Below are 27,981 nucleotides of genomic sequence, written 5' to 3'. Positions count from 1 at the left end.
ACCTATTTTCACGATTGAAATACCTGCTGGTTTTGTTTCCGAGACATTAGGTGAAACGGATGGGTTCTGTGTGAACAGACAGCTCAAGCACTCAGGCTGTGGGCTGAGGCGTGGATTTTAATAGCTGTGCCCAGCAGCTCAGCGCTGCCTGCCTCCATCTCTTCTTGAGTCGGGGGACAGGTCACAGCAGGGTATGAAACACCTGAATCCTGTATCTGTGTAGTGAGGGGGAAATAATGCCATCACAGAGGGAAGGAATAAAAGTGGGTGCTGATGGGAAGCGTAGGAATTACTGTCTTGAATATAGGATGGGATGACATTAAAAAAACACTACGAAAAATTGCAGATTATAAGCTCCTGGAGAATTTGTGGTAGGAGGTCTCCTGGCATCTGCTTTCCTCCAAGGTGCCTCCAAGAGGGACCTTCCTTCCCCATGCCTATCCCTCAGTTGCTCTTACTGTCCTGAAGTTACCTGAAGTCTGAAGCACAGCAGGTGCTTCTGCCCTGAAGAATGAATAACTTTCCTTTTTTATATCTGGCATAAGGACCAGAAGTGGTTATTTGTGCAAGACTTTTTTCTACTGTTCTGTTGTTGGAGAGGGAGAAGATAACTTGACCTCTTGAGTGGCACCTGTCTGCACATGCTTTAGACACTTATACGTGACCTAGTAAGAAGAAAAAGGAAACTTAAATTTGGATTAGGAAAAAAAAAACAAAAACAACATTGGGCTTTTTACAAATTAAGTGTGTATATACATTTGTAGTATGGAGCTGCTTTATTTCTATCTAACGGGGGGCAGAGCAGGCAAAGAAGACTCTTGCTCTACAATAGGAGTGCTCCATGTATAGATTATTAAGGCATGTATGGGATCCTGGATGAGATCAATCTTTCTTCAGCTGTATCCTTTGACTTTTGCTTAAGAGTATTTGAACCAGACTGCTGTTGAAAGAAAAAAGATTAGGCTGCTGGCAAAGCTTTGATATGAGCTGAAAAACTTGGAACAGCCAAGCAGCTGTTGCAGTTTTTCAGTAGCTTGCTGAAGAGGCACCTCTTGTGTTGCAAGGTCAGGTAGAAACTTTGGTAACAAAATACTTGATCTGGAAGAGGAGAATGTTGGCTACTGTTAAGCCTACGTGCAAACTTCTAGTGTATTTTATTCATAGTTTCCCCCAGAAACTTTTGTAGTGTCATTAAAAACTATTAATATAATCAGAAATAAAGGTTTCTTTTAGGTAACTTTTTAAAAGCTGCGATTAGTAAATAAGGGAAGAAATAGCTTTTAATGTATTGAATGAAGATAGCAGGATGCAGAATTACAGTGTCTAGATTTTCAGAATTTCTAGGAAGTTTTTAAAAGCAGACTTAAAGTCTTGACTGTCATTCATGGCTATAAAAACTTACCATAATTAATACCATCTATAGATCAATTTTTATTTTGTAGGTATGGGAACAGTCTCCCTTAGACTTTTTTCAATATATAAAAAAGTAGTAGTCCAATGTTTATTTTCTTATTATATAAAGAACATGCCAGGAGGGTACTTATGTTGAATCTGCTAGAAATCATTTTTATTGTTGTCCTCTGCAGCTTGTCCTATATAGCAAATGTAAGGTATTTGCTGAAGTTTGGTTTGGTGGGTTTTTTTTTTTTGTATTTTGTTTCTTATTTTTTGGCACTGCAGAACTTTCTGTGTAACTTGTGTTGTTCTTTTTTACCCTCTCATATCTTGATAATTTCAACTATCTGTGTAGAAATTTGGGAGGGAGTATATGAAATTCGTGCAAGTATTTGTCTAGTCTCTTTTCCAGTGTTGCAGTCAGCTTACTAATTAAAACAATAATGCAGAGAAGCTGCTGTCAATTTATGGCAAGTTTCTGTAGTACCTCAGGTGAGGCTTAAATAGACATACAGTATGTTTTCTATTCTCAATCTAACCGTGCTAAAATATTTAAAAAGAATATATTTTGTAAGGTTTGTTTCTTCTATTCAATTTGGTTTGAAGTATTTGACTAAATATTTTCAATTATGGTAACAGATTTGAATGTATCAAAATGGGAGTGTAACTAATCCCATTATAGCATGAAAACTTAAGGTATCTGATTCACCTAAGTATTCTGGGTTCCTTAATAGTAGATATTTAACTGCTGAAGGTGAAGGCCTAACTTCTTAAGAGATTCATCTCGAAAAAATGCATGTGTGTATATAAATGGATATGTTAAAAAACAAACAAACAAAAAAAACAAAACAAAAACCAAAAAAAACCCCACCAGATTTCTAGAGGCGTAGAATTAAATGCTTTCTTGTTGAATCATGTAAGTAGACTGTTGCATTGCATTTATCATAAGTACCAAGCCAATTAGTATAAAAAAGTAGAGTATACTTCAGGTACAAATTGTTGTCGATTTGGCCTAGGAACCAGAGGTCATCAAAATACAATGCCCTAATAAAAAGAACAGTTCTTAACTTGTGGTATTTATTCATGTAGAATCTTTATTTTTTTATGTGCAGGCTGTATGTGTTTGCTACAGACAGGATAATTGTGAAGTTAAACACTAATGCTCTTTGTTTTAGAAAAAAGCTTTAAATACTCTGTGCTTATCAAACATCGACAAAAAATCCCAAGTGATTAGATCGAGCATACAGGAACTCTAGATTGTCTCCCGTCTAGACAAAAGCAGACTGGGCACAATATAAAACCACTTAAACACAGTAGTTCCAGAAATGTTGCTTGCCTGATGGGGTCAATCTCCTATTTGGTCTTCATTCATTAACAGCTTCCCGAATAGCAGCAAGTACTTAGGCAGTTGGTTGATTCCCTGTTATCAGTGGTTTATATTGGTCAAATTCTTAAAGCATTGCAGAGGAATGAAGTCCCTGTTCTCGAAGCCGGTTGTCTGTTAGGCAGAGTCACCGGCAGCAAGCTGTGTAACTGGTGAATTAGATGTCTGCCCACGGGGCTGTAGTCAGCAGCCTGTGACAGTACGGAGAGAGGAAAATGAATTTAACACGCACGTTGCCTCAATTTTTTTCAGACACTGGCCAGAAGAAGACCCCAGACAAGAAAGATGGGCGACGAATGTCTTTTCAAAAGCCTAAAGGGACTACTGAATATTCTGTAAGTTACTGCTTTATTGTTAGAATGTTATTGCATAGCAAGTGCAGACTTAAAGTTACATTACAAAATATAAGCAAAACAGTAATGTGTATTACCTTTAATCTTAGAATTCTGTGTATCTGCTTATTTTGACAGGGGTTACATTGGAAATTAGCTAGTAGTCCTTGATTAATGCTTTTATTATTTTTTTTCTTTAAATTACTTTTTTTTTCCTTCAAAAAAAAACCAAGCTAGTCTGTTGACTGGTTCACTTTTAGGTAACTAGTTAGAAATGGTAAATAACGTTAATTATAAAATCATGTGCAAGTTCCCTGCTTTCAGCATTATTAATAAACTGTTGTCATCAGGAGAAATAACAGAATTAAGTTGGGGGTGAAGCTCTATCTTGATACTGACCTTCTGGTATTCTCCTAATAATAATTTTCATAGATCTATACCTTTTAACGTACAGATCTGTTTCCGCAGCAGTATCTGAAAATGGAGCCTTTCTCTGCCTGTTCTGTTCTTGAAATGACCCTCAAACTGTGCTGCAGTCAGCTTTTCACATTTGTGGTTACTAAGGGAAACTGAAGTGAGAAGTATGTGTCTTGTGTTATATACTGGAAGTACAATTAAGCCTATAAATAACGCTTATAGGGTTGACATTAAAATATGGGAAGTCTGTCACAGTTGTCTTCGAATGCGTTTGAAGCTGGACATGATAAAATAAAAATGAGAACTTTATAAAAAGTCTTTACTTGACCTCTTGGTGTTCTCTTATTCCAAGAATAAGAGATATGGGGGAGACTTAACTCTTAATGTTACATTAAGCTAAGCTGTGATATGGCTTAACTACTGAGAAGGCTGTGGTAGTCATTTGGAGAGAGGCAGAGGATGTGTGTATTGGACCAAGCAGCACTTCATTAGTGTAGTTTATATTGGGAATTTGAATATAATTCTAGCCTGTACTGAAGACTTCCTTGAAGTTGAAATTCAAAAAAGCAGTTTCTGCTGCTTAGGTTCTAGCAGCTGAAAAATGGTAAAGTAAATGTGACTGTTGTTTCTGTTACATTAACCCCATTTTGTCTGAAATAATTGGAAAAAATGCTCTGTAAAACTGGGGTTCCTCTTCAGTCAGTAAATTCCTTAACCTGTCTCTTGCCACCATGTGCATGCATTTACCTTGGTATGTAAGATTCCAGGCAAAGCTAAAGTACCAGGCTTTCCTTTTTTAAATTAGTATGTTTGTGTCAAGTTGTCATGTACTTCTGCAGGTTTTTGTGTTCCAGTAGGTGGGGTTTTATTGCAAAATAACTTTCTTCATACATACTGAAGTATGCATCACTTCCTTGTGACTCAAAAAGACGATTCACGAGAATCAAAGACTTCTTGTTTTTAAACTTGGTCCAGCTTCTAAAGGTGCCTGTTGCGTGTATGAAACGTGGTGCATTTCAGCTTCACAAATGCCATATTCTGTCTGGTGTTGCTGTATGTCTCGCTCTTGAAGTACTTAAGTAACATCAAGTTTTCAGAGCTTTTAGTTATGTGTCGTGCACGTATGTTTTAATACACAGATCTAACCTTTAGGAACTGAGGTTGTGTTCTCTATATGTTTAAGAGAGGTCTGGTAACTATTGTGATAATTTGCCACTGTTACTATTTATGACTTTGTTTCATGTGGAGAGATGAACTTATGTCTGGTTTCTGCCTCTGTCCTACTGCCTCTCAAAGCAACAACATGCATGCATATATACACACGTGTATTTATATGTCTGCATGTGTTGCTGCTTTGCGAAATAGAAGGACGAAGGCTGACCCCTGCACCCTGTATTGTTGAAAAGTTAGTGGAGTGTTTTGCTTTCGTTTTTTTTTTTTTTTAACAATAATTTAATGCGTTAGTTTTCCAGTGGCTACGTGGTTTTAGGAGGGAAGGGCTTACTAGGGGTTTTTAAGTTGAAATACACTTCCCACCAGAATTTTTTAAACAAGAAAATCATTACTTTGGGGACAAATAAACAATAAAATATATTTTCTCTTTAAAGCTAAAGCCAAAAAGCAGTTATGTTAAAGACGTCAATCTAAAATTCCCAAAGCATCAAAACTTGAAACTGCTGTTCCGTATGTAGCACCAGCGAGAAGATGTCAACAGATCTGGTACTAAGCGAAGGAAGCAAGTCCTAAGCTGCCTCTAAAGGATACAGAAAACTCTGGTTTATTTTTGCTGTTATTGCTTAGACAGTGAACAGTTGTTTTTTGGTTTAGTGTTTTTGTTTAAGTTAGTATAGTTTCTCCTTTTCTCAATGTCAGTGAACAAATTAGATGCAAATTGATGTTACTGTTATTTCAGAATTCACAGTTGGTGCTCCAGGCCAATTGTTTTCTCCTCCTGCACACAGCTGATGCCCATGAACAGGCTCTAAGGACCAACAGAGCAAATAGTTTAGGTGAATTATTGTTACTAGCTAGAACTTTTTTTAGTCCTTATGTTGTGAAAATAGCATTTTTACCTTGCTTATGTGACATGACTTCATTATATTAACATTGCATTAGAAGTCTTGTGTTACACGTTGTACAAACACAACCAGTGTCTACCTACAGGTGTTAGAGGAGCCAACTACAGACAAATAAAGGAGCATAAGTGGCCAGTGTTGGCCACTGATTACTAATGATAATAGCATGCTAGCAGTTGCATGACTTCAACAAAAGCCTTCTCACCCTTCCTCCTTTTGAGGAGAAAAAGGAAATAATTTAGGAAAGGAAAATAATTTAGAAAAAGGAAACTGTTTACAGATATTTTTTTTCTGAAGTGCAATAGACTATAAAGAAAAAGCACTTTTTATTTAAAAAAAAGTTACAAGTGAGCAGTGGAGGCAGATGATCTGGTTTATCAGTGTTGGAGGCTCCAGTGTAAGACTTCACTTCCCCTACCCCACTCCCTCTCTTTTAACTCTCTGGGGATCGAAGGCTGTGCTCTTCTGAAATAGCAGATAAGCACCTAATACACAGAGTATGTTGTCCAGATCATGAGAAGAGCCTGATGTCAATTAGTGAAGGTCACAGAAGCCTATAGTAGACCAAAGTCTTAAGACAGAGTTTTAAGCCAGAGTCCTCAGTATTGAACTACCAGTGTTCCTGCATGTGGTCTTTTCCCAGTTATTTAGTTGTAAGTCCAACATCCGGAAACTGGGTCTGGACTCTTGTTTTGGTTAGAAACCAGTTAGATATGTATACTGAGAACAAAACTACAGGGGCTTCTGAAGTCGGCTTCTTAAGGTAAAACAAAGAGGAATTTGTGATCCTTTCTTAGCTCAAGGAGCGTGGGTGGCAAGTGTTTTTGTTGTGACCATCAAACAAGTGAAAGTTCACTAAACTTTGAACCCACTTGAATACTTGGAATTTCTTGTTGTAATGGCTTGCTGAACATGTTTATTTTGAGAGTAGATAAACGGTGAGGATCTGCTGATATCTTTCTAGAATGACTGTGGGTTTTACTTTCAATTCTCAGGTAGCTTGGATAGAGAGTGCTAAAGGTTCTTGTCTCTTCTGGTACAACTAGTTTTATTGCCAGTGTAAGCCTACTACACACTTAGGATTTTTTGCTTTTTTCTTGGTGCTTCCATTTCAAAGCCAAGGATTGTGTTCTTGTCTGGCTTCTTTGACCATGCCACTGTCATACTCTTTTTCCCAATTTTGGGGAATTCAGAAAACGTGGGTCCTAATGATGACATATTGCTTTATCTGTTTTACCTTTTACCTAATTTAAAATTACTTTTGAAGTTGCTTTTATGATATTTACAAGTTCCACTTTCCTGATGTTGCTTACTGTAGCAACTAGGCCTATTAACAATTAGTTAATATAGTCATAATCTGGTATTTCTAAAGGCTTAGGTACAACACATGGGTATATAAGTAGTGCGCTGTAAGTGGAAAAGGAGTAACGGGATGTACCTCTGCGCAAATGGGGACACAATGATTTCATAGAATCATAGAATGTTAGGGGTTGGAAGGGACCTCTGGAGATCATCGAGTCCAACCCCCCTGCCAGAGCAAGACCAGTCTAGGGCAGGTTACACAGGAACGCATACAGATGGGTCTTGAAAGTCTCCAGAGAAGGAGACTCCACAACCTCTCTGGGGAGCCTATTCCAGTGCTCTGTAACCCTTAACAGTAAAGAAGTTCTTCCTCATGTTGAGGTTGAACTTCCTGTGCTCTAGCTTGCATCCATTGCCCCTTGTCCTATCATAGGGCACAAGTGAAAAGCAGTTGCGCCTTTCCTCTTGACACCCAGCCCTCATATATTTATACACATTAATCAGATCCCCGAAGAGACTGTTTGATCTGGGATTTTATTGGAAAAGGAGGATGGAAGGTATGGATCTTAAATGGCTCTATCTGTATCTAGTCATAGCTGTAAAAACTGATTTTAGGTAACTTAGAATTTTAGACTTATTTGTATACATATGTAGGTGACTACATAAGGCCTTATTACCTAGTTACTTCTACCTTATGTGTCTTATCTCTGCATAAGAGAGTTGATGACTAGAAGCTCTTGCTACTGAGTATAGGAAAGCTGCTTATATATTAAGAAGCTCTTTTTTCAACAGAAGTTATTGTACAAAGCAGAGTTTGTGTGTGTTAAGTTTAACTCAGTCCTGAATAAATGATTCTTGTTTTCTTTTTACATTTTCATTTATCAGTATCTTTCAATCTTCATACTCAAGTCAGTATACTGAAGGAAGCAAAGCCAATGCATGATGTGTATTGAACCACTTCCAGGCACCAGCTGGCCTGCTCAAGTCCATTTCGGATTGTTTCAAGGAATAAAATAGTGTTTTCACATGTCTGGTGGTTGTTTTTCAAAGGTTTACTTGTATCTGGGTGAATCTTGCCATTCTGTTAAAATCATGAAAAAAATGCAGTCACTGTTTATCATCCTCCTCTCAAAAAAGGGACAAATTCCCATGAAGCTTCAGCATAGTTCTTTAATATCCAAATATTTATATAAAATTCCTAATCAGAATAGCATGTAAATAGCTATATACATCATGTGTAGAAAGTTTGTTTCCTGAGAGAGAAGGAATGACTTATTGCCATCTCTTCCAGTACTGCATTGATGGGGAAACAATGACTGGAAAAGCTGGGGGGTGGCTGTGGTATGTGGTGGCACGTTTTTGATTTGTTAGTTCTCAAACTACGCTTTTCCACAAAGGTATTCTTTCAGCTTTTGGCTGTTGAGATTCTATTTTTTGAAACAGTAGAAAGCCTGAGAATTGGAGAATAGGCCTTGGAATATAGGGAGATATTTAAGGAATTCTTTATTACATCAACAGTTTCTTTGTTTTAAGAAGGTATCAGTGCCAGTGTCTGAAATCCCATGTATTGTGGAGATTCACCTCTGCAAACTGTACAACCAAATAAGAGGAGGCGGCTTATATTTGCCATTCTTGTGTTCGTGATTTGTGAGGCGAACCCTTTAGCTGCCAAGCGATCTCACCAGATGGTTTTATTTCTGAAGGTTGAAAAGAGTGAATGTGGTCTTAAAGGGCTTAAGTTTTGTGGGTTTTAACTGAATGCTTTTAATTAACTTATTTTATATCATATGTTAGTCTAAAATCTTAAATGTTTCACTCCTTAAGTGATACCTAAGGAGTATCTACCTAGCAGCTAACTGTTGTCCTCCAACATTTATGTGAGAGCAAACTTTTGAATTAGGCAAAGCTTTTGAATCTCACTTTACAGTTCGTTTTATCAAACCTTCTGTATTGTGTAGGGCTTCTGAAGGAAACACTACTGTTCTTCGATTTGGTTGTCAGTTTTGTTATCATCTGTGAAACAAGTAGTACATATCTGGTCAGGTTCAGGTCCTGTTTTGATATCTGCTTTAGTACCAATTAAAAGTGGCATATGAGAATATTCTTATTTTTTGCATATCTATGTGATCATACAGTACTGCATTACTAAGAGATACTACAACACAGTCTTTCATACCTGAAATTCCAGTAGAGAGAGATGTTTGCTGCTTTGTTTAGCTTAATGGCTTCCTATATAAAGAATTGTCATAATAGAATTAGAAATTTATCTAAAAAAAAGGTAATTGCCATTTCTTTGGTGAATCTAGGCTGACATGCACCTTTACAAAATGGTAATGAATTCTGTACGGAAAGGAATTCTTTAGTTCTTACTTGTGAACCTCAATTATGTTGCTACCCCAAATTGCCCTCTGTTTTTGTCTGTTGAACCATAACAGCCTTTAAAGTACATTATATTTGTAGCACTTTTTCTTGCAGGATAACCCACTTTCCTGTTTAAAGGTTGTAGTTTGCTTCTTTATATCTGTCAGTTATGCTTCGTTATTCCTGTACTGTTAACGTGTTCCCTAACATGGGATAACTGAAAAAAAGTTAATAAAGAGAAAGCATTTCTTTTCCTAAATTCTTTTGGGATGAGTGCTATGTTCAGTGTTAAGTTTTGGAACATTTAAGTAGGAATGTGTTTTGAGGAGCAATTATTTAACTTTTATATACTACTTTTGCTTTGCAGCTAATGGGAGCTCTGTTTGCCAGCTATTCTTGCAATGCAAATAAAATGTATTAAAATATTAAATATTTAATCACCCAGTATTGACTAACACTATAACCTGCAGATGCATATTCTTCCACTCTGGCAAAATGTTTGCTGCTTCTGTGAAGAATGAATGTGCCTTGTTACATTCTACTGACAGCAAAACATATAATGCTTATTAGTTATATGGAATATACTAATTCAACTGGAACAGTCCGCAGTAAAGTATAGCTGGAAGCAGGCTAGCCCAGTGTGTGCTTTATTACTGACCTCCACTGCAATGTGGTTACAGAAATAGAGCGGTTTAGCCTTTCGGTTCCAACGCTGCCTTTTTCTGTGTGACTGTGTAAGGCCAAGGTCTGCTCTCAGAGCATGCAGTACCAAAAGCTATTAAAACATGTATGCTCTGAGACTTCCCTTACTACCCTGAATTTTTTTTCTGCCCCGGTTCAATTGTTCAAGCAGAAGTAAAGAATATCTACGTTTAAGTCTAGCAGCAGTTGACAAGGCACATAAGATGTGGTGCTCCCACAGTTTTGTTAAGGAAATGAGAGAAGAACAGAAGATACTTATTGGGAATGCAGAGTCAGCTGATGATATCCACTGGCTTTCTCAGAACAGTTGTGTGTAGAACACACACTAAGAAGAAAAATGTGGTTTTGTCTTTCACTTTTTCCCACTTCCCCTACTTTCACCTTGAAAATTAAATAACAAAAAGGGAATTTAAAAGAGAAAGTGTTCTTTTTTGTAATTGTCAAGAAAAGTTAAAGTTAAATGAATAGCCTGAACGTAGAAGGAAAATTAAGCCTGTGAATAATTAGTCTAATATTTACTACATACATAGAGTGGAAGGTGTATAACTTTTGCCGATGTAATAAGAGGGACAAACGAGAAAACATTTAAGATAGGAGTCAGTGGATTTTTTTCTAGCTGTGCTCCATGTTTAGCAACACAAATGCAGCTTTGCTTACATTGCTTCATCTTCTCTTACCTGATAAGATTTATTTTTCATGGTACAGTGCCGTTATGCAATAAACTTCTTTTGGTTGTATGCTCGTTGTCATATCATGTTCACCATTCTTGCTATGAATTCTTTATTCTGAAATACTCTCTGTGAAGAAAACTTTTTTCCCTTTACTTTCTTCTGTTGGTTCATATGAAATAAATTTTGGGAGATGGGTGTGAAAACAAGAGCTTGAAAAAATCCTTTCCTTACTCGGGAATCACCTGCTCAAAATGCTAAGCTCCATCTGCTGTCATACTGGTTGACCTGTTTTGCTTCAGTATTTTTGCTTTTTATCTCAGTGATGGATTTTACTTGAAAATCAGGTTAACAGAAGCTTATTTCAATAGGAAGAGAGTGTGTTCGTGGTTTTAGAGATTGCTTCACCTTTTCCGTAAGTGAAGAACAGAGAAGAGGGGTTGAAGAGGGAGAGTGGAGGGTTCTGTGAAACCAGTCAATCGTGTATTGGTCCAGTAGTACCCAGCAGTGAATTTATAGACCAGAAGGTCTGGTGCAATAGCTGAGCCTACAGCTCTGAGTGTGTGACTGACACTTCTGGCCACCTGGAAACATAGTGGGAAGGCAGGTGTCCTTGTATGGTGTTGCAATAGGCTAATATTTAGGGGGTAGGTATGTTTTTTTGAGGTTTGTTTTTATTTTTTTTTTTATGGAGGGGGAGGCAATCATAAAACAGGAGGACTTAAAGTTCATCAAAATCTCGGTAAGTCTACACATGATAAAATTTCTAAGCCACTATTTGAACTAACTGCTTACAGGTTTGTTTTTCTTTTTTTTTCTTTTTTTTTTTCCCCTCCCCAATTGATGCAGGTGGAATCAAGAGATACTTTAAACAGTATTGCCTTGAAATTTGATACAACACCCAATGAACTGGTTCAATTAAATAAGCTTTTCTCCAGAGCAGTCGTTCCTGGACAGGTACTATTACACTATATATGTTACTTATCCAACAAAGACCTTTTTCCCTTTATTTGTCATCTCTACGAGAGAAACTGTTAAAGTACTTCTCTTACTGGTTTTCCTGTTGGCTTTGTAAAAGAGTTTTTCATTTTCCTCTAGTTTGTGAATTCGTTGTGCCTATTAAATAACTGCCTAAAAAGGGAATACGTAATGAAGCTACTGGTCTCTCTTAAATAAGATCAGAGGACTTTTAAAACTAAATATACTTAATGGTATAATAACACTTGGGTACAAGCTAAATTGTTACTTTGCAAATATAGCAGGCTGTTTACCAGGTCTAGCTCAGAAGACAAATTCAGGGCACAGCTTACAAACAACAGTCCTGACTGCATATTACTGCCTGCAACTATGTTTTAATAAATTGGATAGTGTTTCTGTTCCACTCTGAAAACTTGCTATCTCGACCAGCAGTATATGAACTATCATTCACTTCTTATAGGTCACTATTGCTTACATCTTTTTCTTTCCCTTTTTTTTGCCTTCACTTTGCACTTCTCTTTGAAAGCCAGGGGTGGAAACAAGTGATAGGTCAGCTACGGTATTAACCATTGGCCATTTGGTATTAGCCCTCTGTTTGAAAAAAACCCCCGTGTTTATTTCTGATTGCTGCAAAACTTTGTCTAGGTAGCTTGAATGCCTACCATGGCCAAAATAATGTATTTAAGGGATGAGTAACTTCAGTGGCTAAGAGCTAGGTCTATGAACTTGTTCCCCAGCCTGTTTCTTGGTTGCTGAAGTAGTAGAGTAATAGCAAGAGAAATAATCGGGCAGTCTTCCTTGGACACTGTATTGGGTGTTTTGGCATACAGTATACTTTTAATGGTTTCTATCCGAACTTATTCCTCTATTATTATGACTAAAAATCAATCTTATCTCAAGGTAGCCTTTAAAAACTTGAAAAGCTAAAATTAAGAAGTGCTTTGTGTGGTATTGTTTATTCCCTCAACTCATGATTTCTGTTAAAATTAATGGGAGCAGGAATGATTTTTGTATAGCTTATTTTGAGAAAGCATAGCAAATATACCTGACCTGTTGGGAAATCTAAAGTCAAGCTGAAAGCATAACTTCTAACTACATTGTATCTTCTTTATAGATTTTGTATGTTCCTGACCCAGACTACATTTCTAGTGTGGACAGCTCCCCCTCTCTAAGTCCTATAAGTCCCTTATCACCTACATCTTCCGAAGCAGAGCTTGACAAGGCTACAGTAAATGTAGGTATACCTGTTGTCCTTGAAATCAATTTTCCCTTACAAGATAAATGTTACAGATGCTATGCTTTCTTCTTAAACTATCCTTTCGTTTTGGAGATAAAGTACTTTACAACACTTGGAGTTGAAAAGTAAAATAGTACCTTTCTAAAAGTACATACAAGCTTTTAATCTTTGTAAATGGCAGTTTTCTATGTGAAAACTGATTTGAAGGCAAGTCATTTGTAGCAAAATACTATCCTTGCACACTGAAATCTTAAATATTAGTTCCTGTTGCATTTCTGTGTTTGTTACCTTTCAGAACTGGTTAAACATTTGTCTCTAATCTTATTGATAGTTTTTCTAGCAATAATACATTCACAAGAACACTCAAGTAGCTAAAAGGTAAGGGCTCCCCCTGCTCCCTGTAGAGGTGCAGGAGGGGGTTCTCTAGTTTAATTTAGCAAAATGAAGAGGGGGCGGGGGGGGAAAGTGTTTCAGTGAAGAGCTAATACAGAGTTGATTGTAGCTGACTTCTACTCAGTAGTTCTACCTTTGTAGACTTTCAAATACTAAAATTCTTCAGCCATCAAAGCTGCTCTGTAATTCAGCTTGAATGTAGATTTTTGGCTAGCAGCTAGCTTTGTAAAAGCATCTCTTCCCAGGAACACTGGTTTGCTGTCAACAGAATTCCATGGGGAGAACTCCAACCAGGAAGATGCAATATTGGAGCCTGAGCTTCTCTCCAATTTATGCAATTATAACCTTATTTGGATGTTTTCTGAATGTGTCACTGCTGGTTTTCTCCTGGTTATTATGTTCTTTTCTCTCAAAGAACAAGTTTTCTTGATAGTGCTTGGTCAAGCTGTCAAATGTCTACTCCAGGATTCTATGTGCTCAAAGTTTAGGAAGGTTTGAGACTTTAAGCATTTATTTATTTGCTTGCGTGACTTGATCCAGAGAAGTTTAAATGTAAAAGTATTGCTTTGTTGCTAAATGGGTTCCCAGGCTGCATTACAAAAGTTGTGATGACCCTTCTACTGAAAATTACTATTTGCTTTTGCTGTTATACCTTTTCTCTGACCTAGTATGCCTGTTCTTGTGACATGTCTGCTGTTGTTTGTACTGAATAATTTCTTTTACGTTTTATGGCAAACTGAAGGTGTTGTAGCACTGTAAATAGAGTAGTCTGCAAGAATACATTCTTCCATATCAATCTCAGAATGCCTATGAATGCTAGGATAGGCCTACCCATATGGCATATCTTGTGAGAAGTTACTCAAGGGAAAACTTAGTTTTACTACTAGAAATCAGAGCTCTTCCTAGAATGCACTAGATCCTGTGTCAGAAAAATACCTTATTCTTTCTTTTGTGGATTATTTTGTATATGCTTCTTTGCATATAGTAGATAAGGAGGCTTAAGAGTGTAACCATACCTGTAATTTATTTGAAACTTTTTTATTGACTATATGCACATAGCAGAGATAAAAGCTTGAAACTGTAGAAGAAACAAAGTAGATTAAAATACTTTAAAAGTTAAAATCCTCTTATTCAAAAGGTTGTTTTGTTTAGTGGAGGCAGTTCAATGTTAACAATTTGAATGTTAAATTCCATTCAACTGACACTTACTGTATTGTTGCAGAACTATTTTGTGCATCTAATTACATGTCGTGGATCATTACAAGCAGTTCTTAAATGCTTCAGGGAAAGTCAAACAAACGAGCAATGTGACAATACATAATAACGTGTTCATGGGGGTTTGTATTTCTGAGGTCTTTCGAAGTACATGTAATGAGGGAAGGGATATTCCTAGATATAGTTTGTCCAAAGAAAGCAAAGAACGGAAGTGACTTGCACTTGTCAGTGTGGACTCTGTGTGTGTGTGTTTGGTTGGTTTTGTTTTTCAAACAGTCTCTCCAGCAACACAAAAAGTACTCAACTTCTATTTGAGCAGTTAAGGCTAGAGGGATTTGTTCTTCCTAGCACCTGTTTTTGATGTTTCTCTTATCTCTCTTCGCTGATTGCTATCCTTATGAATGAGAGAAATACTAGCATACGTTCTCTAATGCTCTGTATTGATGTCTGTCTTTGACTCTCCTCCAATTTTTACTCCAGATTTGCAGTTTAAATTTAAGCACATTTCAAGGTAAAAGGGATATGTTACTCTGCCTGTATAATGTAAAGGTATCTTCTCTGTGCTATAGTCATTGAAATCAATGAGTTCATGCTGTAAAATGAATAAGATGACTAACCAACATCTGAACCTCTGAGGCAAAATGTAAACTATGATATGCTCTGTTCTTTTTTTTCCTGTTTTATCAAACATTGGAGTAGCTTAGCACAACCATGTGGCTAAATACAAACCAGCGTGTGGCTAATATAAGACCTGCACAACCCTGTTAAGTTTTTTTTACGTTGCTACACTTAAGCTAAGATTTCAGTGTGTATTTCAATGTTTGTTAGTGTCAGTGTGTGTGTAAGAACTCAGCTTAGATTTTTAAGCTTTTCTTATGCTGCTGGGTTTTGCGAAGGGTTTCTTCGTTTGGCAGTCTGATGCATGTATTTGAGAAGATCCAATAAGCTTTACTACCTATAAAACTTAAAATCCACTTCAAAATAACATGTAGTGACAAGAGTGTCGTCATTAAATTTGAAAATCTGCCACCGGTATTATTCCTACTTATATGTCATGTGGCAATAATAATGAGAAATAGCTGGTTTATTCACAGTGGACTTGGATATCAGCTGGGGACTCTTGCAGCCACTTGCTAAGTTATATGCATCACAAAGGTGAGCACATAATTTCTAGGAGAAAGGCATATATAAAAGGAGAACTCCTCTCAGGAAGTTTGCTTTTTCATTATATTTTCATTAGCTTTTTCAGCTCAGTGTTCTGTGAGTTGCTTTGGGTTTTTTGATTGCTAACTAAAATTGAAAGATGAAGGCAAAGGCTAAAGTAGCGCCAGAGAGATGATGAACTGAAAACAATTGTGCGTAATGTTCTTGGGTATGATTAAAGACATTTAGCTGCAATCTGTACTAGTGAATAAAACTGAACAGAAAAGCAGAAAACCAACAGGAACGTAGAAGTTCCCATTTTTTATAAATAGTAATATTTTATTAGTAACTAAAAATAGCAATTATGTATGAAATGAAGTCTTTAAATGTTGGTTAAGCTCCAAAACAATGTTGCTGTGACTATAAAACAGGCTTTGGTGCAGTCTGTCTACTATATGTGTAGCTTTTATTTGAAAACAATGTTTTCACTGTCTGTCCTGTCCCTGGTAGGGTTCCATGTTCACTACTTTATTGGATGTACTGTTAGACAGCAAGACAGATAACTCTTCCTATTATCTGCCCAGGAAGGTCATGAAGGAAATCCTCTGGAAGTTATGTCCAGGCATGTGAAAGACAAAGATGGTTGGGAACAGACAGAGTGAATTTACCAAGGGTATATCATGCCTGACCAAAGTGATTGCCTTCTGTGATGAGATGACTGGCTCAGCAGATGGGGGAAGAGCAGTGCATGTTACTTACCTTGAGTAGAGACAGGCCCTTGACATTGTCCCAAAGCAGCCGTGTTACAGTACTGGGGAAATATGAACTGAATGGGTGGACTACAAGATGGGCTGAAAAAAATCAGCAGGATCTTTGGGCTCAAAGCGATTCAGCATTTGTGTGTGTGGTTGGTTATTTTTTTGTCGTTTGTTGTCTGTGGTGGTGGACAGTTACAAATCCTTGAGGGTCCCTATTGGGACTAATGTTGTTTATAATCTGCCCATCAGTGACCTGAATGGTGGGACAAAGGACAGAATGCCACATCAGCAAGCTTGTGCCAGGGGAAATTAGGAAAGTGGTCAATACACTGGAGGGAAGGGTAAGGGCTACTCATCAGAGGGACATCAAGAGGCTAGAGAGATGAAGTAACAGAAGCCTCAAGAAGTTCAACAACAGCTTAGACCTGTCTGGGACAGAAAGAGCCCCATGTGGCAGTACAGGGTGAGGGTTGGCTAGCTACATGGCAGCATTGCAGAAAAAGACTAAGGGCCAAGGAGGGGTTTAGGCTAGTGTCCTGGTGGAGATGTTGAACAATGTCCACTTGTGATGGTGAAGGCTAATCACGTGCCAGGTGGCAGGTGAAAGAGGAATACCAACAGGTTAAGGAAAATGGTTATTCCATTGTCTGGAGGGCTTGTGAAGCTGCATTTGCAGTGATGTGTCCACTTCTGGCATCTCCAGTACAAGACAAAGATTAACATGCTGGAGAGAGTCTAGTGGAGGGCTGTTAAGATGATCAGGGAATGGAAACATATGAGGCACAAGGATTGGCTGAGACCTGGGTTTTTTCAGTCTGGAGAATAACATACTAGTGGACAGTCTGATTTCTGTGTTGTACTACCTAGTAGACAGGTTTAAGGGGAAGAGAGGAGAAGAAGAGTCGGGGTCTTCAGAGGTTTGTACTAAAACTATGGGCAGCAACAGCTGCAAGTTCCTGCACAAGAGGTCATGGTTAAATAACAGGAAAATATTTTTCACAGTGAGGGTGGTTAAACAGTGGAGCAGGTTTCTGAGAGAGGCTGTGTAATCTCCAGCCTTGAAGACTTAAACTGAACTGGAAAGGCCATGATCAACCGGATCTAATGTAGGCTTAGGCCTGCTTTGAACACAGGGTTAGACTAGCTGACCTTCCAACATAGTGTGTAATATTATGGAAGGATAACAGAAGACATTTAATAAGACTTTTGTTGAAGTTGGGAAATAATCCTTTCTGCTAACTTCACTGTCAAAGTTTGCATGTGACAATATATCAGATGGTTCCTTATGCTAGTTCTGATCATTATTTTGTTGTTTATTCCCAAGCTGATACTGAATATCTTTGCCTACTTATATTTCTTATCATGGGCTGGTTAAGCTGTGCTTCATTAGTTATATACACTGTCAGATCAAAGCAGTACTTCAAACTGCAACGGATTTGGAACCCTATTTTTACATTTGCTTTCATGTCAAAGAAAAAGAACAAAAAAATCACGCAGCAGAAAATCTCTTAAAGTTAATATTGCAAAAGGCAGGTTGCTAAGCTGTGTTTTTTTTAATATTCCCTTTTAGGATCCAGATGGAGTCCAACGGAAAGAGTCAGCTGCTTCACCAGCACATGCATGTGTTCGTCCTACAAGAGTGGTATCATCCACCTCCGAAGAGGAGGAAGCATTTACAGAGAAATTTCTAAAAATTAATTGCAAGTACATCACTAATGGCAAGGTACATAAATATTCAAGTTTTACTGTTACTGTATGGGCTGTAAAAATAAAGTACACTTAAACCATAAACATACAGTAAAATATAGTTACTGATAGGTAGATGGATCAGCTTATATACATCTATATGTCTATATAAATATATATATTTTTTTTTTTTAATTCACTGTTTCCTTTGGATTCCCAGGCCACTTGTTTCTTAGATGTGATGCAAGCAGTTAATACACAATTAGCCTATGACAAACTTCCCTGGACCCATACTGTTAAGGGATTCTTTTGTGTTGAGGGCATGAGGTCTGTTTGTTCCTTATGTTAGTGTCTCTCGTAAGTAATTCTCTTCACTTAGAGTGGAGAAGAACATGCCTTAAACTGTAAGGAAACATGTAGTTGTGTAACTTCACTTCCATGTTCCTAAAGCAGAACAGTGCGAGCAGAATTAACCTCTGATTCTGTAGACAAACACTTCTATGTTGGGTGTAGTATGGTAGAAATCTTGATTTTTTTTTTTTTTTTCTTTGAAGCAGTAGTTACAGTTCTCTCAGTAGTGTCGTTACACAAATACCTTGAAGTTAGTGGCACTTAATTAACTTCTGTTCAGCTCATAAGTGCACGAGTCTTGCACAGACTTTTAAGGACTGAGAAAATGTCAAAAGACTACTTCAGAACGCTTTAGGAAAGAAGAAAATATATGCTCTCCCACCCCGCAGAATAATGACTATTAGATGCTTTAATGATGAAAAATCATGCCTTCACTCAAGCTGAACGAATGCAAAGAAACTCAGAAAGTATTTGTAGTACTTCCTCCTTCACCTGAAGTTTGTGTGTGTATATACAAATATGCTGATTCTGTGTTGCTCAGCAATAGGTTTGTAGATAAGTTACTAATGATAAATACATTAATAAGAATCTCCTAAAACTGCATATTTTTTTTTCTGATTGAAAGAATTGAAGATCTATGTATGTTTACACGTGAAGCCTTTTGACAGTACGTGTATATTGGCAAAAGCTACTTGTTAGAAGTTGGAAACTTCTGGCTGGAAGAGCTTTGTTTGTTAATTTGTTCTACTTTGCAGTTAATTTGCTTCACTCCTTGCATTCTGTCTGTAGGTGACATTTTTTAGGTTAATCCTAGATGAGTCATTGCTTCTCAGTTTTGAGTGCTCTGATGAAGAGGAATTAAGAGCCAGATTTTGAGTGCCAGATTTCATAAGTTTAGCATGTTAGCCTTTATGTCACACGTGGTAGGAATTTCCTCTGGCGTGTCATCTTATCCTCTTCTTCATACATTTCATAAAATCATAGAATCGTTTTGGTTGGAAAGGACCTTTAAGATCATCAAGTCCAACCATTAACCCAGAACTGCCAAGTCCACCTCTAAACCATGTTACTAAGCACCACATCTACATGTCTCTTAAATACCTCCAGGGATGGTGACTCCACCACTTCCCTGGGCAGCCTGCTCCAATGCTTGACAACCCTTTCAGTGAAGAAATTTTTCCTGATACCCAATCTAAACCTCCCCTGGTTTCCTCATCCTATCATTTGTTACTTGGGAGAAGAGACCAACACCCACCTCGCTACAACCTCCTTTCAGGGAGTTGTAGAGAGTGATAAGGTCTCCCCTCAGTCTCCTTTTCTCCAGACTGAACAACCCCAGTTCCCTCAGCTGCTCCTCATAAGACTTGTGCTCTAGACCCTTCAGCAGCTTCATCGCCCTCCTTTGGACTCGCTCCAGCACCTCAATGTCTTTCTTGTAGTGAGGGGCCCAAAACCGCACACAGTATTTGAAGTGATTTTGAAGCTCGTAGTTAACTGTTTTAACTGTTCTATAGAGCTTCAGATGTGAAGTCTCAGTCATCACTGTGACTGATGCTCATAAACTGGTATCTAGTGAAAGCCTATTTTTCAATATGTTTAATTTCACTTATGCGAAAGGGCTTGCATTAAGGTAAGAGTGTTCCATTTCTTGCCTTTCAAGACTGCTTATTCTGTGTGTGTTTGGAGTTGTTTTTAGTCACACCTGTGACTTCATGGACAAGCGCACAGGAATTCTTTGAGATGCAGTGACTGCAACCTGGAAACATTTGCTCTCTTACAAAATTTGGTCTCTGTTATCTGGCTGTGGCTACTCTTAGAGGCAGGGTGTTGGCCACATTTAGAAACAGGGTGGTGTGAATATGCCACATCCTGGTCAGACAATAGGTCAGTGTAACCAGTGTGCTGCAGAGTCACAACTTAGCTCACTGTTTATCGGGTATGCAGGCATGCCCTTCCTTGCAGGCACAGTTTGCTGCTTTTGTAGAAAAGTGTGCTGCTCTGGTTTTTCATTCTTTGCACTGTTAGTTGGAGACAGAAAAAGGTTTCTTAAACAGTCTGCTTGATTGAAACTAATAGAGGAGTTTTGAAACTTTGGTCTTTCTTATGCTTGCTAATTTACTTGCATTGTTTTGAAAAGTAGTAGGTAAAGGAAAATTACTAATACGAAGGCTTAAAAAAAACCCAAACAAAAACAAACAAAAAAAAACCAAACAAACAAAAAAAAAACCCCCACCACCAACTTGGAAATATGGGCACAGAAAGTACAAACACATTGTTTGTGAAGTGAAAAGGAGAACACTGATGAGGTTCAAAACTTCTACAAGAAACTAAATTGGTATCTTTATGATGAAAGCATCATAAATTGTGAATTACAGTTTTTGTTCTACCTTGTGTGTTTAAGAATGCAATGGAGTTATTTAGAGGTAACTTCTGTTTGAAAACTGCTTGTCAGAAGTCCTCTCAAACCTTCGTAAAAGTGTGGTTGACTGAACTGCCGAACCTTAATGTTTGGGCTCACCAATGTCATAAAGTTTGGCTCTAATCCTCCCTTTATAGTGGTTGCTCGAATTTCTATCTCAGATATTGTATAGGATTTAGAGCTCCCACTTCTTGAGGTTTAAGAAACTTATTTTTGAAGAAGTTAAAACTGATTGCGAATTGAGTATCTGCATGCAGGTGCAGTTTAATCTACTTTCAATATGCATGTTTTTGCTTATCTGGATTAATATTTTCTAGACCAGCTTTAAGACCGAAGGGATCTATTTTTAATAATCTAGCGTGTCCACATGGTTTTCAGTAGTAAAGTGGCTCAGCATTTCTCCTTGAGGCTGTTAAATCTGGACTTTACCTGAATAGAATCTGTCTCACATACAGGAAACTTGACTTCTACAAGTGGTATTTTGGGGAGTTTTGTTCAAGAACCAGAACTTCCTGTAACAGTATCAGGTTGAACTACTTAGTAGCTATATGCAGAGTCTATTTTTTACTTCATTTTCATTGACAGTGTTTTTGATACTTTTTTCCTAAACGAGTTAGAAGTATGGTCCAAGAGAAACAAGTCCCTGGTTATTTCATGGAGGATGTGTTAAAAAAACTGCATCCCATGGTACTCTGTCAACAGTTGAGCTGCTTATAGACTTTCTTTTTCTTTTTTTTATTTTTTTTAAAAAAAAAAAAAAAGAAAAATTATTTTTTCCCCAGGACTAGAAAATTACAGCAAATGCTGGCAGTTTACTGCAGTCATGTAGGAGTTTGTAGTGTGCATGTCATTGCCCAATCTTTTTGCTTATGCTTGTGCTCTTGTTTACTAATCTGTCTCTCTCTAGTTACATTATTGGTACAAACAATTTTTAAAAAATATTTTGAAAATTGGATTTGTATAAAATAAAAAACTGTGTCTAAAATGTTCAACAAATATTTGATTACCATCGAAGGGATCTGTGCTGAAGACACAGCATGAGAGCATGACCACAAAGGAGAACCTCGGCTCATCTCTTGTGTTGATATGGGTAGGTAGGGCATAGAAAGGGCTTTACTTATTAAGTAAGCCCCCATACTATTCTTTACTATGAAGGATATATTCACACTGAAAACATTTTCAGCAGCTCAGCTGGGCCAGAGAGGGAGCTTTGGAACTTTCTCCCTGCTCCCAAAAGCAAGGAACAAGAAGATTTGAGGAGCGGACTTTAGGCTATCAGTCTTCTCCAGTGCTTGTAAGATAGCAGGGGAGGTTAGGTTATTGAAAGTAAGTCACTAAAGAACAGTATGCGGTAGGGTTTTTTCCCTGGCATCAGTGTTGTTACCTGTTTCTGGGTATTTTGTAGAACAACTGTGACATCTGCTGCCATAGTGCATAAATGTATATGAGCAACCAGAAAAGTTGATTCAGAACCTTAAATGAGTGCATGGTACTAAAATGCTCAGGAGTTCATCGCTGGCTTACTCTGAGACAGTAGTTCTGAAGTATATGTATTGTAGGAATGCTAACAGAGAAGTCTGTCTCATCCATAATGGCAAACCAAGAAGGGAATGAAGTTTCAGGTACTCTCCTTTAAAGAGGATATGTCATTTTATCTTATGCAAAACTGTGGTGTAAGCTCTCAAAGGCTGGAACTGCTTCAGTTTCCATCTTTCAGGGAAGACTAGCATAATGCAATGAGCAGTTCTTGACCAGTTGTTATGCTGCTATTTACATGTTTTGTTCTGGTGTTATCCTTTTTTTTTCCTCACAGAATCAATAGCACTTGGTTTCTGTCCATGCTAGAAACTCCCCATCTGTTGAGTAGTACACATTCCACAGGTTTTAAGTAAGCTTTACTCCTACAAACGAGTTTGAAGGTAGTAAAGACAGAAGCTATTTGTCTTATAAAAGAGTCACAGAAATTGTTAGACATGCCAGTGTATCTTCCACTTTCTCTGAAAAAGAATAATTAAAACTTGGGACCAAACAAAATGTTTCTTTATCTGGCTGTTACTTGAGCTTTACCTAGTTACCTAGGTTAACATTCAGTGATCCTTGGTAATAATAATAAAAAAAAAAGACAGAAATATTAATGATGTTTAGTGTATTATTAAGAATCTCATGTCTAGCCTGTAAATTCGGGGCAGCAGTTCTCTAGAGAAGTACCCTGAAGCATTCATGTACTAACTGTGGACCCTATCAAATAACTTGTGAGCCGGAAATGTTGCATTGATCTGCCTCCTGTCATCTTTTAAGTAGATAATAATGAAACAGGTCATCTCTTGTTGAGGCACTGTAAAGCCAGTGTTTTCAAGATATCTGTATAATCTTTCAATTGCTTATAGTCATCACAAGTGAAGTGTTTGATCAGCTTCTTAGTCAAGTACACATAAAAGCCTGATAGTTCCAAAGGTTTAATTCTCTGTTTCTCTATCAGTGTAATAATCTGAAAGAGTAAATCCATTTAAAATTCATTTTTTATGCTGACTATTTACCTATTGGTGTTGAGGGTTTTTTCTAAGACCAAGATAAGCAGCTTTTAGGTTTCTAGCTGTGTCTTTGGTTGAGGCTGCAGAGGTAAGCTTTACAATCTTCCATATGTGTCAAGAACAACTGCCTGATGTACAGGTTTGGAGTTTTTCTACCAACAGGCAAGTCATTGTCAGACTGTTCTAGGAAGCTTCCATTTGCAACAGAAAGTCTCTTAAAAGTGTTTTCCTTATGTGGTCAGTAGTCTTGCACACTTATTTGGCTGAACATTTGCCTGCAGAAAGAGTGTATCTATTGTTCCTCAGTGTCTGAGTCTAAATGCTGCAAGGTACTATACAATTTCTTTAAACGCATTCAAATTTGCCCTGGAAGCAGATTTTTGTCCTGGATATGATGACATTTCTTTAAGATATTAACAAGCCTGGCCTGTGGGGTTTGGGAGGGGTAAGCTGATATTTTCTGAACTGCTAAAATTGAGGCTGAAGCGAGATAACAGAAATGAGAAAATGTACAACTGGTTCTTCATACACATTTTTCTAATGTTGTGACTCCCTAGTGTGCAGGTAAGCAATGTAAAATTGACTTGTGAAAGTTTTAACTTATTTTGCAATAAAATATTCTTCAATCAATTTTTTGACCTGACCTGCCAGCTGAAGCAGTCTTTTAACTTGCTTTGGAGAGCACAGATAAAGATTGGTTTTCATTTGTTTAATAAAACCAAGGACCTTGTTGACATGGGTGATACGTCAGTTGTGACAGCTCACTGCTCGATAGAAAAATGTTATCTCCTTTTATTGCCTCAAAAGCTTTAACACTTCCTGTGTACTTAATTTATCAAGGAAGGTTCATGAAATAGTGAACAAGTGAAGACAAAATCTTAGTTTGGAAATGAAGAGTTCTTCAATTAGTAGATTACTGATTGCTTCTACTGAGTAATACATAATTTTATAAGTTGGTGTTGAACATTTGAATTCTTCAGCTAGAGCAGTCATACAACCTTATTTTGTTTTTATGTCCAGCCTGACTGTTCTGAAGATCCACATGCAACATGTGGTCAGTAAAGGAATAGAATAGAATATTTCAGTTGGAAGGGGCCTACAACGATCATCTAGTCCAGCTGCCGTCAAGGCTATGGCCTTGATTTTTCTGGGTCAGATCTGGAGGATATTAGTAAAATTCCGCTTTCATTGTGTGGTCATTAATGAAGGAGCTCAGATTTAGAAATGATGCTGCTTTTTTGCATTATGTACTGAATTTGCATAATTCATTTTAATGTTTAAAGAAAAGCAATTGTTCTTCTGAGTAGACTCGTTGACTTTTGCAGTCATGTTAAAGTTATTTTCTAGACTACAGTGGATATCACCAAATGTAGACTTCCGTTGACTGTCATCCTCTTGGATTTCCTTTTTGCAGCTTGATAGTCTGTTTCCACGGTGCAGTGCTGGGAAAGAAATGCCAGTGACAGTTTTGTTTCAGTGTCTTAAACACCTTGGAATTACATAAATATGTTCTACTGACTTTAAAGTCTTTAGCATATGCTCTGTACTCTAAAGGGCATGTATAAAACCTGACTAGTAAGGACTCGGAGGACTTAAGTACAGATGCTTGAGCTGCTTTTGAGACTCTTAATTTTTCCGTAATAGTGATACCATTGGCCATTGCTGCAGACTTTAATACTGGTTTTGGTTTGTTTTTTATAACTTGCAATTTTCTGCTCGCTACATGGCATCTTTGTTTTTCTACTGTGAAGATCATCATCCATCAAAGTGCTGGGATCAAATTTCTGGAATTGGGAAGGGTTGTAGTTGTACTTCATGCTGTGCTGATATGTCGTCTTAAAACAAAACTGAAAACGAACAATCCCCCCCCAATACATAGTGTTTGTAATCACTATGAACATTTCATTAGTGAGCTGGATATTTATCCAATTCCTGATAAGCCTCAGCAGCACATGAAGCAACTCTTGCATAAAAGTCTTGAATGTCTTTCTACATTTATGAAGTCCTTGGGATTCAAGATCTGTAACTGAAGGATCACTATCATCCTGCTTGAAGCTAGATTTTCTGCAGTTCGTTGTTTTAGCTCAGAATCTACCATTCTAACAGTTTAATGAATTTCCTTAGCGGGCAACTGGTGTTGCTGTCTGCATGTGTTTCTAACGCTTAAAAAAGAAAAGTTTAAAGTATTGTAAATTAGGTTGGTACCTGTATTGTGTAAGAACCTTACAGCTCATAGTATGAATATCAACTTTCTTTAATTTTTTTCATACTAGAAGTTTAAAATCTACTTGTACTCATGTACTGCAGCAGTATCACTGTGATTAAATCCATCCAAAGCTACATCTTGATGCAGCTGCATCTTTAAAAATTTTTAATAATTTTAATCTAGCTTTATTCTATAAATGTATTCGTCCAGTCAGCAAGTCCGTTAAGTTAGAATGACTTGTGTCAGATACTGCAGTTGGTTTTGTGTAAAGAAAATGAAGATAAATGACAGTTTTGGAAGATCTTTCTTTTTTTTGTTCTTTAATTAAATAGTAGAAAATTAGAAGAGTTAAGAGCCAAATTCTAGACAATGCTTGAAGTTTCTTGCAGAACTAGCAATAAGACCTGTGGTTATCTGGGAAGGATGTACCTTTACTTCAGAGGAGCTGCCTAGCATATCCCTTAGGTTGCAAGGGCTTCTCTTTTTTTCACTCAGCCCAACTATGAAGTTTTGTCAGGAACAAAACTGTTTTCTTTTGGGAAAATATGTGGCATTAATTTGCTTCTCCAGAAAAACAGTTATGTTTTCTAGATAACTGCAAAAACACAAGAAATTGTCTAGAGTTACTTAAATGTAAAAAATGCTTTAAAAACAAATTAGAAAACATCTTTTTTTCCTACAAAAAATTGAGAATAAGTTGAAATACGAAGGAGAAAATTTACCACTTTTTTCCCCTCTCATTTTAGGGTACGGTCAATGGTGTGCTGCTAGTGACGCCAAATAATATAATGTTTGATCCTCATAAAATGGATCCTCTGGTCCAAGAGAACGGCTGTGAAGAGTATGGCATCATGTGTCCAATGGAAGAAGTGATGTCAGCTGCTCTGTATAAGGAAACTGTGGACAGCAAAATTAAGGATTCATTAACCATGTAAGATAGAATAGTATTTATAAAGCTTTCAGTAAATATGAACTGTAGCCATATTGCTGACTGTACAAAACTAGCAAAACCACATTTGCTTCTGTTGTTTTCCTTTTTAAGAAGAACATCAAAGACTGGCTTGGAAAGACCGTTGAGAAAACTTGCTTTACCTTAAGTTCTCACATTCCGTGTACTATATAGAAATAAATCCTCTTCTATATACATGGATTCTAATTTCCTCCAATAGTCTCTTTTAAAAATCAGTGTATAGTGAGAGGTACCACACCACTTCCTCTGCCCCTTCCCCTCTGTGAAAACAGTAACAGATGTTCTCATTCTTCATTAACTTAAAAACTGACGTACAGGATAGAAAAGTCCAACTTAAACAGCTTTAGGTGCAAATCTTTATTGTTTGCCATTTGCCACCTTTTTCTCAAGCTCTTGTTGCTTTGATAAATGTTTGTAAGACTATAATTTTCTGAGATTTGTGTATATTTTTATGGCATTAGGAGCACATTTTTTCCCTTTTTGGCTCAGGGAGGAACTGCATATTCACCTCTTGGATGTAGCCTTGCTTGGGATGAAATTTGAATCGGAGAGTTTTAATCACTGGTGTTTAGTGTGGTAGGCATTTAAAACTGACTTTAAACAGCATTATGAAAAATACTTGTTCAGTTCTGTCTGTTGCCTAATTTTTATACTGTCCTCAGAAGTAGGATAAATTTTAACATTAAAGCCAAAAAAAGATTTTAAAAAAAATGCCACCTTTTACCTGTCGCAGCACATAAAGCACAAACATTTGCAGACTACCTTTACCATCTAACTGCAGGGATGTGGACTCCTTTAACCAAGGCAGAGTTCTCTATATGTATGAGAGAGTACTGCTGTTTGCCTGATGTGTAATGCTTAACAAATGCAGCCATTTTAAGTAAGGTGTAAAGATACTCAGTAACTCTGAAAAATGCCTGTTTACAGTTCTTACAGGTAATATGCTCAGCACATCTTTCTTGATAATCTTAAATATCTGGACATCCGGAAGAAATAACTTGTCCTGTACCATTTTTAAGCTCAGTTTCATCAAAGACCTGGTAGTAAATCAGTGTCTTGGCATGGTCTTGTTTGCTGCCTGAAGTCATGTGTTTCTTGAAAGAGCAGCTAATGTGTGTATTACTATAGTATTACTTTGGGGGCTTTTGATGTTGAATGATGATGCCTTCAGCATGTTTGTGCTCTGAAAGTTTATTTTCCAGATTGAGTTTTAAAAAGTTGCTCATAGCTCCAACTTCAATTGATGTATAGTGTGAGTAATGAGATTATGAAAATTAGATGTCTCATTTTAATCTACCTGTTTGAATCATAATATTGCAGTTGCAAAACAAGTCTTCTTCCTAGCATGTTTAGTTTCTTAAATGACTCAATGTTGACTTACAGATTTACCTTCCATGCCCTGTTGATTTTTGTGCTCTTACAGCACATGCATTTTCTGTTTTGTTTATAATATAAACG

The 27,981-nt window shown here is 37.2% G+C and overlaps 1 protein-coding gene across 8 annotated transcripts in view; it reads left to right on the top strand.

Moving 5' to 3' along the window:
• The window catches only part of OXR1 (oxidation resistance 1), a 327,657-nt gene that overhangs the window by 244,967 nt on the left and 54,709 nt on the right, over positions 1–27,981 (top strand). For 6 of the 8 annotated variants that reach the window (XM_068397278.1, XM_068397280.1, XM_068397276.1 and 3 more), the window contains 5 exons: positions 3,032–3,114; positions 11,486–11,593; positions 12,729–12,848; positions 17,931–18,083; positions 26,300–26,484. In XM_068397278.1, the coding sequence (XP_068253379.1) occupies positions 3,032–3,114; positions 11,486–11,593; positions 12,729–12,848; positions 17,931–18,083; positions 26,300–26,484 (649 nt within the window). The remainder of the gene's footprint in view (positions 1–3,031; positions 3,115–11,485; positions 11,594–12,728; positions 12,849–17,930; positions 18,084–26,299; positions 26,485–27,981) is intronic. The other 2 variants (XM_068397282.1, XM_068397283.1) reach the window with 2 other exon arrangements.

Source organism: Nyctibius grandis, chromosome 3 (assembly GCF_013368605.1).
Source record: "Nyctibius grandis isolate bNycGra1 chromosome 3, bNycGra1.pri, whole genome shotgun sequence".
NCBI lineage: Eukaryota > Metazoa > Chordata > Aves > Nyctibiiformes > Nyctibiidae > Nyctibius > Nyctibius grandis.
This window is presented reverse-complemented; position numbering and strand designations above follow the sequence as displayed.